Source organism: Pyxicephalus adspersus, chromosome 7 (assembly GCF_032062135.1).
Source record: "Pyxicephalus adspersus chromosome 7, UCB_Pads_2.0, whole genome shotgun sequence".
In the NCBI taxonomy this organism is placed as follows: Eukaryota; Metazoa; Chordata; class Amphibia; order Anura; family Pyxicephalidae; genus Pyxicephalus; species Pyxicephalus adspersus.
In genome coordinates, this window is record NC_092864.1 from 36,774,567 (window position 1) to 36,786,085 (window position 11,519).

At 37.0% G+C, this 11,519-nt stretch overlaps 1 protein-coding gene across 1 annotated transcript in view; it reads left to right on the forward strand.

Annotated features, from left to right (window-relative positions):
• Positions 1 to 9,560, forward strand: part of KYNU (kynureninase) — a 51,937-nt gene extending 42,377 nt beyond the window's left edge. Inside the window, exons 6-8 of the mRNA XM_072419084.1 lie at positions 660 to 797; positions 8,141 to 8,371; positions 9,103 to 9,560. Of these exons, the coding sequence (XP_072275185.1) occupies positions 660 to 797; positions 8,141 to 8,371; positions 9,103 to 9,249 (516 nt within the window). The 3' untranslated portion in view covers positions 9,250 to 9,560. The remainder of the gene's footprint in view (positions 1 to 659; positions 798 to 8,140; positions 8,372 to 9,102) is intronic.
• The last annotated feature ends 1,959 nt before the right edge of the window (positions 9,561 to 11,519 follow it).

Below are 11,519 nucleotides of genomic sequence, written 5' to 3' on the forward strand. Positions count from 1 at the left end.
GTAACTGACACCACGCTGCCTAATAACATGTTGAGACAAACATCTGTCCTAATTGCATTTATTAAAATAATGTACCTGTTCCGACTTACAAATTCAACTTAAGAACAGACCTACGGTCCCTATCTTGTATGTAACCCAGGGACTACCTATACTGATAGGAGAAAAGTGCAGAGGGACCAGACCAATGACAACAACACGTAGTCCACGTAGGCCATCTAATTTTCGGCTTGTCTTTTAATGCCAATTCCTAAACTAGGGGTCAATAAAGGACCCTTCTGTATTCCCTGTGTCATCTATCTGTGTGGTAGGGTTTTGTAAATCCTGGGATAGGACTGAGAGAAATGCAAATCATTTGGCAGATATTATACCACTTTTATATGTTTATTTATCTCACTATTTATCTGCTTACCTAGGGATCAAATTGCTTTCTTATCATGTGTTGGTTTCTATCTGAGTACCTTCATTTTGTGGTTCATGGTGTCAACAATATTCTTTAGAAGAAAAATCAGCTCTAGGTTGATGGTTGTCAGATATATCAGAATCATTATTCCCAGATTAATGCTGCCTTTATGCCTTATGTTACGTTTTGGTACAATTTTACTGTTAAAAAAATTAGACTGCAAATTTAAGTAAATCAATATCTTACATTTGTGTTGTAGTTTGTGATTCCTCCATGGAATAGTTATACTCTGTTTCATATTTTGACACTAGAGCTGGAATTAAGCCAGGGAGTTGATGGATTTCGTCTGTCCAACCCTCCTATTCTTCTGGTCTGTTCCCTTCACGCAAGTTTAGAGGTAAGGATTTGACATCATCGACTTGCAGTGATAAATGCTAAGGACCACTACATAATGGACCTAGTTTATTAAAGCTCTCTAAGACTGAATTTTATTACTTGGCAATATTTTCAATCCTGATCTTTTCCAGGTTTATTGGATCACTCAGGTTCTCCCATGATAGTCTATCTACTCTAGTCTTAAAAATCAGACCCAATATTATCAAAGGGAAACCTTTGTTTTAATAAACATTTAAAATTGATATAGCCTATGCAGCCAGGGAAAGTGCAATGCCCAGGCAAGCAATTTAACAACATTATGTTATTAAAAGATTCATTCTGATTTTCATCTTCTTCCAGATAAACTTTTAAGACCCCCAGGCACTTATTACATTTTTATATAAAACAAAAAGCAAAATCTCATACTGAAGTCATGGCAAAAGTATTCTATCGTCTATATTTATCAGAAATCCTTCATTACTTGTGTATAAAATCATTTTGATTAAGACCTATGGCCATTAAAACTCTTCCACATCTGGCAAGTTCTGGATCTTTCAGATGTCTTGATGACTTCTAAAGTGTAAATTTGGTGCAACTTTAATGTTTCTCAAAAAAGGCCATCAGCAGGTAAAATGTGCCTGCAAAAGAAAGTCGCTCGAACTAATGTCAAATAATCGTAAACCCTCACCTTCAAATAGCTCAAATAGAAGTTTATATACTTAGTTTATATACTTAGAAATACATGTAATCAGTCAGTGGAGTGATTCTTCTTTTGTCAGATGGTTTTAGTTTGGAAAAGACAGACTCATAGTACTGCACTGTTCATTTAACCAACTCAATTTGGTTTGTAATGTTTACATGTTTCTTTATTTGTACACATTAGCCAAAACAAGATCTCTACAATATCAAGTTTCTGACATTCTCAGAGTCCCAGAGGGCAGATTTATACTAGTGGTAGGGATCAATAATGATTTAGTAATTGTGTTTGTGGTTTACTATGTCCCCACTTCAGGTCAGCTTGCATTCTTCACAAATCACTTTCATATAGCCAGACTTCCGCCTGGCTCTAGTTCAGATTTTGGATAAATCAAAAAGTCCTTGCCATAGGCACCCTCAAAGCATATTCACAAGATAGCTTTTTGTTGAGGTAATATGACCTGTTAGATGTTTGGAGAGATTTGAACACCCAGTCTAGAGATTACACCTTCTTCTCAGCAGCTCATAAACCATATTGCAGGATTAATCATGTCTCCGTGCCTTCATCCTCAATCCTGGTATTCTCTGGGGCATGCATACTGTCCACTACCTGGTCTGACCATAACCCTATTATGGTACAACTGAGTGGGTTAGGGGGACGACCATCTGGCTCCCATTGGAGGATCAATGAAATTGGTTAAATGATAAATAAGTGGGTAATGAAATTGAATTATCAATAGATGACTCCTTTTAATTAATTATTCCAGAGTACACCTCTGCCTCCATTAATTGGGAAGCGCACAAAGCCACCAAACGTGGTGAATTTATGAAAAATAGGTCCCTATACAAGGGACACTTGCAACTTAGGGAGCAACAATGTACCAAGGTACCTATAGCCTTGCTAACCTTCATTACTTGTGTATAAAATCATTTTGATTAAGACCTATGGCCATTAAAACTCTTCCACATCTGGCAAGTTCTGGATCTTTCAGATGTCTTGATGACTTCTAAAGTGTAAATTTGGTGCAACTTTAATGTTTCTCAAAAAAGGCCATCAGCAGGTAAAATGTGCCTGCAAAAGAAAGTCGCTCGAACTAATGTCAAATAATCGTAAACCCTCACCTTCAAATAGCTCAAATAGAAGTTTATATACTTAGTTTATATACTTAGAAATACATGTAATCAGTCAGTGGAGTGATTCTTCTTTTGTCAGATGGTTTTAGTTTGGAAAAGACAGACTCATAGTACTGCACTGTTCATTTAACCAACTCAATTTGGTTTGTAATGTTTACATGTTTCTTTATTTGTACACATTAGCCAAAACAAGATCTCTACAATATCAAGTTTCTGACATTCTCAGAGTCCCAGAGGGCAGATTTATACTAGTGGTAGGGATCAATAATGATTTAGTAATTGTGTTTGTGGTTTACTATGTCCCCACTTCAGGTCAGCTTGCATTCTTCACAAATCACTTTCATATAGCCAGACTTCCGCCTGGCTCTAGTTCAGATTTTGGATAAATCAAAAAGTCCTTGCCATAGGCACCCTCAAAGCATATTCACAAGATAGCTTTTTGTTGAGGTAATATGACCTGTTAGATGTTTGGAGAGATTTGAACACCCAGTCTAGAGATTACACCTTCTTCTCAGCAGCTCATAAACCATATTGCAGGATTAATCATGTCTCCGTGCCTTCATCCTCAATCCTGGTATTCTCTGGGGCATGCATACTGTCCACTACCTGGTCTGACCATAACCCTATTATGGTACAACTGAGTGGGTTAGGGGGACGACCATCTGGCTCCCATTGGAGGATCAATGAAATTGGTTAAATGATAAATAAGTGGGTAATGAAATTGAATTAGCAATAGATGACTCCTTTTAATTAATTATTCCAGAGTACACCTCTGCCTCCATTAATTGGGAAGCGCACAAAGCCACCAAACGTGGTGAATTTATGAAAAATAGGTCCCTATACAAGGGACACTTGCAACTTAGGGAGCAACAATGTACCAAGGTACCTATAGCCTTGCTAAAACATGCAAAGGGATAGTTAAATAATTAGATTAAAAGTTAAGTGTGTTGTCTGGCTGACCATCTGACTCTGTGTCCCCTCTGCTCTTCTTACTGCTGTCCCGCAAAGCAATAGATTGACAGCCAGTTGTCAGCAGAGGGGACACAGAGCCAGATGATCGGATAGACAAGACGTTTAACTATTTGAAACTTATTAGGATGCTTTTGTGAGTAGATTATGAAAATCAGTGGATAACTACAGTGTGTGTGTATATATCGGAATTACTTTCAAATTATCAAGACGTTTATTGCATCTGAACAGAAGCTGGGCAATTGTATCATATAAGGTTTTGAGACATTTTAGATTTCATTTGGTTGCTGCCTATAAGAACTAGTCCTTAGATTGCTGTTCTGTCCGCCCTTTACCAGCATATAGGAGGAGCACTGCATGTTCACAACCAGACCTCCTTGCTTTCTTGAAAAAGCGGATAATCTCCCCAAAACGAGTAGAACTGGGTATACCTTTTTAGGAAAACCCACAGGAGTATTTAGTTTGTGATTTTAGAATTGTATTTTTTAATGTTATTTATTAAAGTAAGTTTTTTTTTTATAGATAAAAAAAAAACTTTTTTCTTGTTTGTTAAATATTTTGCTATGATGTAAGATTGGCTTCCCAGAACCTAGTGGCTTTCAACAAATATGTTTGTCTATGTATAATAGGGATGTGGCCATAATTAACAAGCACAGCTTGGGTACCCTTTGGATTTTAAAGGCTGTTCATATGAAAGAAAAATCCTTGCAAAGGATGAGATGAACCACTGCTGACTTCAGAAATCTAATCGTGTGCAAGAAAATTTTTTTCAATTTTTTCACATTTCGTACATTGATTGGGTATTCTCTGCTAGGTACACCATCATCACATTCACTAAGCTAAGAGAATTTTTCCTTGCAAGGTTATAATTCACCTTGGTAAGTTAATTTGGTAATTCCTTCCATAAATTACCCCAATCTTTTCATCCACTTCTACTTAATACATTTTAAGTACACAGAGTTATACATACCCACCTCTAGTTAATTAAAGTAATTTAAAGTCCTTCGTAGCTTTCACATGTTGATAAAACAATCACTATCATTGGACAGATTACCAAGGGAATTGTTTATGAATATCCCACATGGTCTCACATTCTCATAAAACACACATACTTTGGCAGAATTAAAAGATGACTGATTTATTAAAGGTCTCCAAGACTGGAGAAGATAGGCTATCATGGGTGAACCTGTGTAATCCAGGGAGCAACTATACTGCTGAAGGCCTCCTGCTCAGACATAAACATCCCTTGCTGCCCGTTGGCAGGTGCCATTACTGCATGTTCTCCTACACGGATGTCTCCGCAGAGTCACAACAGAGTCACAACACAAGGACACAACAGAACAAATTAACTTTCTCCACTCTAGAAGCTCAGTTTAAAACGCATTTAGAGAGAAGCCATTTATATTGTTCCTGAGCACTGATTGTTTGTATAATTTTCTACATGGCAACTTAATGCTTCATCTGTAACAACAGAAGCTGTTAAGCTGAAACCTGAAAGCTTTCTGCATGAATTTTAGCTGCTAAATTAGGCAAATTTGACCTGGGAATCCAAGTACAGATAGAAAATTCCTCACCAGGGGATCATTTGCACAAAGTACCTCACTGTAAAAAGGCTCTATAAAAATCATATTTTTTTTTAGCTCCGGCTCATCACAGTCGTGCTACAGGGTTTTCGGTTTATGAACTTATGTCACTACATCGCTGCTATGTGTATCTGTCATTAAACCCGCGGTAGGGAGCCTCTGACAATGAGAGTTAAGCGCTCAGTGGTTTTCTTTTTTATGGACAATTTTTACCCTTTTTTGGCACGGCAATTGCTAACTGCTGCTGTTGAACCTCTGCAGAATGGATCTCGCCATCGCTGCCTGGGTCCCAGCTCCCGGTGCAATCAACAGAATAGATCCTACAGTACTTTAGTGCTGCCAGAGAAAAAAAAAACATCCAGGAATGGGCAATAGATCTCATTATTTGCATTTTCTATTTCATCAGAAAAACTATATACGGCATTGTAAACATTTCTATGCATATCTACCATAAAGGGAAGGATATGGTGAATTGTTTTTTTTTTCATTATACAGTGTTATGACTCATTTTTACCCATACAAGTTCTAGCAAAAAGGTTGTATACAAAGCTAAGGTTGTATACCAAGCAAAATTTTTTTGTGTTCAAACAGGACTTATACCAAGTTGGACTTATTCCAAAGTGGACTTATACCAAGGTACCACTGTATATGGCTGGTAAAAAGTGTGCGAGTCTATTGAGTGGATGAATCATTATTTTTTTTTAAATCCTGGTGGTATGAATGTTCTGTGTTCAGCATTTGCAGAGCAGCTGCTTGAGGTATGTTGCAGATGGCATAGCATACATAGATTGCAGTGGTCTTGATTGTGTAATATACAGCATAGCATGCAAAGTGCCACAATCCAGACAAAGCATGCAGAATGCTACAAGCCAGCCCTATGTAACAAAAAAACAGCTTTTATTGTGCAGAGATATACAGCAGGCTGAAAAGGGCCCACTTGTGTAATGTGCTTCATAATGTATGGATCAGTGTTTCTCAACCCTAATAACATGGGGAACCATTGAGATAACTTTCAGGTCTTCAGGGAACATCGGCTATAATTACTATATCCACAGATCATAGTACATTAGTGTGGTGGTTAGAATGCCTCTTACACTACTGGCCATTGGGGAAGCTGACGTACTTAAAGGTAGCCAAAAAGATCTATGGTATCTATTAAAATGACCTGAGAAGCACAAATTGCTAATTGCACAGGGAACCCCTAACAACCTCTGAAGGAACAGAACCCTGGTTGGGAAACACTGGTATAGAGTGCTGTTGAGTTAATTAGGTAACATACAACACATTTTAGCCATCAGAAGTGCAGCCTTCAGAATTATTTAACTTACATCACAATCTGCAGTGTGTAGCAGCCCAGGGTATGTAAAATATAGCACAATGTACAGCTGTCCAGAGTATTCCATGCACAACATGATGTACGGAGTGCAGAAGCCTGAAAGTGTCCCCTTTCTATTGGTGGTCAATGGAGTAGGACTTTCCTATTTTTGTGTTTTGTAAAGAAGTGTTCTCTGAAACTTTTGGTCAGCGAACAAGCAAATGACAGCTAGTGGCAAACGTGTTAATAAACTTTAGCCATTAAAATGGTATGTACTGTTACAGGATCTAGTGGGCTATTTCATTAGCAGCAAACAAAAAGCTTTCAATGAGGTGTAACCAAAGAGATACTGGAAATGTGGATGATGTGCTAACAAAAACACTGCATTGAGGTTGGTGTAGCACCATTTTAGATGGTGGCTTGTCTTAGGTTATTCTATTGTACCCACCTAGAAGTTGAACCTAACAGGACATCTACACACCAAAGGCTGTGAAACTAATTGAGTCCGCACTGCAACTTTTTTTGTCTTTTCTAACCAATGACCAGTGAGGTTACGAATCCCAAGATAGGTAGCTTTGTAGCCCTTTAGACTCCCGTTGGAACATTATTAACCATCAGAAAAACTATTGGTAATCTAAAGGGTAAAACATTCTTACTAAAGAAAAATCTGGAACAACTAATAAGTAGATTAATGGAACAGCCTTCTTCTTGGATCTATCAATCAATCAATCTAATATACCAGGAAAAATTTAGCTCTAAAAGGGCACCCAAAGGTTGATTACCACTTTGTGTTTAGGAAATCCTCCTGGATGAAGTCAAAGCAGGCCTATGTTCCATGGAGGAGGCTGTAGAATATACCGGTGTTCGCTAACCTTTTGGACATCACAGACCACTAATTCCACGGACTTTGGAAAACTTCCCCCAGAGTGACATCATGTTGCCAGAACCCGCCCCCACTCTCCCATCGCTGGCTCAGACCAGAGACACAACCTGCCCACTGCCCTGAGCCTGTGATTTATAAGGGAGACATGGTCCTTCTCCTGACCCCGCTAGGGGGCACACTGGCCGGAGCTGCAGACCACCAAAATTTTCTCTCAGTTGGTGACCGCTGGAATAGATAGCATAGCCCCAGGGCCACCATTAGGGAAGGAAAAGGGGTACTTCTGTACCAGGCCATGATCAAAAAATAATTTAATTTTTAAATTTTTTAAATTTTAGCAATGCTGTAATTTTTAAAGATGTTAGAGGGGAACTCAGAAATGTTACCTAATCTAGAACCCAGAAATTTCTAATGGTGGCCCTGCATGGTCCTCTGGGAGAAAGATAGGCTTCATAACCCTAATGGCGGATAGAGTGAGGAAAAAATAACTCTTTCAAGTGTTTTTTTAAAAGCTGTCTGTGTTTCTATTTCCATTGTAATTTTCTTTGTAATATGCACTATATGAAAACATTATAATAGTAACATTAGTTGCATCCGATTGCAGGCTCAAAACTGCCTACAAAAATACCTTCTGATAGTGAAGGTTCTAATATGAACCAATGCACATATTTTTATTTTACATTCTTCAAAAATGGAGGCTCCCCTTTATCTTCTGTGACTTTGTTTTAGTTTTAATTTAAGTGAATGTTTATCCATTTACATTTTAAATGTCTTTTTTTTCTATACAGGTTTTCAATCAAACCACCATGAAGGCCTTAAGAAAAAAATCTATTTTACTGACCGGCTATTTGGAGTATTTAATTAAACATTATTACAGTGAAAACATTGCTGAACCCGAGAAACCTTATGCAAAAATATTCACGCCCTCTCGCATTGAGGAGCGGGGTTGTCAGCTGTCCCTGACTTTCTCGCTTCCCATAAAAGCTGTTTACCAGGAGCTGAAAAAAAGAGGAGTCGTGGTACGTCATATTGTTCAATGCCGACGACGTGTTTGACAATTAACAATGTCAACAGCTTTTATTTGTTTTTTGTTTGTTTTTTTTGTTTTACAAAGGCATTTAGAAACATTTATTTCAAAGTTTCCAAAAAGAAAACTTGTTGGTAACTTGTTTTAAAGTGCTTTGTTCTTTTTATTTTATTTATACAAATTTACATGCAAGTATAGTCCATAGAAAATATACATAACTTTTAGGAAATATTTTGTAAAAACTTCTATTATCAATTATGCTGCTTGCAGGGGAGGCTGGCAAATAGGGTGAAAAAAAAACCTTGCAAGTCTTATTTTCCGCAGGTTCCTATAACTGTAACCACAATCACTTCATGCATTATGTCAGCAAATGTCTTACTTTGCTTGTCTCCCTGCTCACAAATTGCCAACCCACTTCTGAATGTGTGAGCATCAGATATAAATGCCACCTAATAAATGTCATTGCAGGTGTACCAAGAGAAAATAATGTCAGTGTGGGTGTTCAAGTTGAACCTTGTTGAAGTCTATGGGAAAGCAATCTCACTTTAAGAATAAAATCAGTGTTTCTAGTCCTTTTTTTACCATGGAGAACCCCCTTGAAATAACTTACAGATCTTAGGGAAACCCCTGCTGTAATTTCTATATCCACAGCTCACAGTATTTTAATTTGGTGGTCATTGGGAAGAATAATTACTGATTCAATTTCTCTTTTTTGTTTTACAGTGTGATCGGCGGGAACCCTATGGCTTACGGATAGCCCCAGTACCACTCTACAACTCTTTTCATGATGTCTTCAAATTTGTTCAAATCCTGGGAGAATCTTTTGATGCTGCTCAGAAAACAGAAGAACCAAATAGAAATAAAAATTAAATTAATGTTGCTGTAGTCTATTCTCCTCCAATCCTTGTAACATTATCTTTGTACTTGTTAAAGTATATCGAAAACCAAAGATTTTGTTTGCATCCTATGAAGACATGGCTTCATTTCCTATCCCAGGAGGAAGCTTTTCCCTCTAGTGACTGTGAACTGTAACATTTCTATCACTTTTTATCCAATAAAGAAAACAAAAATTAACATTTTTTGAAACATTTTCAATGACTGATTATGGAAAAAAATGACTTTATTATATCAATACCTTGAACAAGAAGGTGAAATGGTGAAATAAAATATCTTCCTATTTAGCATCTTAGTTTGCTATTTTTATATTGTGTGTTAATTTTAAGGGACACAAGTATTATGATATATATATATATATATATATATATATATATATAAATTATATTTCACATATTCAATAAGCCAACAGTCTGTGAAGTTTAGTAACCTACTGTATATCAGTTTATTATTCTGAGCATATTCTACTGCATGCAGTATATAGAAATGTAATTGGTTGCTGTGTTTTACTATGCAGTGAAGTTCATATTTTATCAAATGTTGCACTGCTTTATTAAATAAGCTTATTTATTTTACATTAGGTACAAAACTTATTGATGAATATTTAATTCTGGAACTGATGACCTAGTGAATGCAGGAAGTGATTGGGATACCTTTTTAAATTATGCACAAATACAGAAGGTAGCACCGAATACCCATACACATTTTTCACTTTAATGATGCTTAATAATAAGCCTGAAAACCTACCGAAGAAATGAAGTCCTAGAGAACAGGTTAGGGTGGGCATGATCCATTGTTTGTAGAGTCAACAACTTCTTTTGATTCAATCTCAAACAATCAACCAGAAATCTATTAAATTATTAAATGCATGTGTGGTTATTTGGGGCATGATTCCAGAAACCTTGCATAGAAATGCCAATATTTCTAACTCACATGAAAAGTGATGGGGTTTAGTGTGCCCATGGCTCATAGCTTAAAAAAAATAGTGGATATTGGACGTGAGAACTGAAAGAACACAGCCTTATTCTCTGGAAAAAAATGTGTAACTTACTAGTAATCAGGTGCATAAATATAGATGTTCAATCTGTCCAACCCAAGGCACCTTTACATCTTGCAGCTCCATATTTCCTTATTTCAACCAATCAGAAAGTGCAGATCCAACCGTTGAATTGAATTAGCTTCCACCAAGCAAACATAGGTCTGGTTGTTATTGTGTAGCGAGGCCCAGCCAAGCTCGTTAGCAAGAATATTGCCTGTGGGAGCACTTGGTAGGCTGGGCAGCTGAACCATGGCTGTATCTAAGGTCCGGGTATATACATACATCAAACATCATTACCAAATAAGAATCCTTGCCCCGATATGTACATTTCATAGCAACTGACATCCAATCTCAGGTATACCCCTCTGGAAATAGAAATCCTCTATTAACAGTGTTTTAACATTGTGCACATTTTACTGAAGGATGTGGCCAGACTTTCACCTTTTTTGAGAACATTTAAATGTTATTATTACTCCAGACAAATCTTAATGTAGTCCCTTAATACATAACCACAGAGATCTGGTCAAGAGGTTGGGATGGTGGTCAATGTATTAAACAAGATTGTTTGTAGCTATAAAGTATACCTGAAAGCAAAACATTTTGTTAGTTTTGGATAGGTTGGTGAAGGGACAGAGCATATAATGCCCCCATAAGGGAGTTTCATTCTCCCTAATTGTCCTGGTCACCGATGTTTTGGGAACGAAACAGGTTAAAAAAAGGTTTGAGTTTCCACCAGAACAGGAGTAGAGAATTCTTATATATATATATATATATATATATATATATATATATATATATATTGTGTTTTACATTTACGTTACATTGCTGAACTGAAAAGCCATTTTCACCAGGAATTGCATCTTCTGTAATTACAACTTCTGTGTGTACAAAGAGTAACTAACAATGTGTGAGACTCACTAGCACCGTCAATGTTTTTGAGCTCTTTCGCATTTTCTCTTTTAGATGCCAGAAAACAGGAAGTGGCTGACTTTAAGGGTCTATCTGCACTTTGTTACATCAAGCCAAGTCACATCATTATTTCTTGTGATAAAACTCTGTGCAAAGTCAAAGAAGATATTAGCTGCAATAGCTGGCTACTAATACCCATGTTTAAAACAAAATACTAATAAAATGGCTAATCATAAGAACACACGTACGTGGAAGTGAAATGTGCAATGCAAATTTGGGCAGCAGGAAGTGGTTAAAG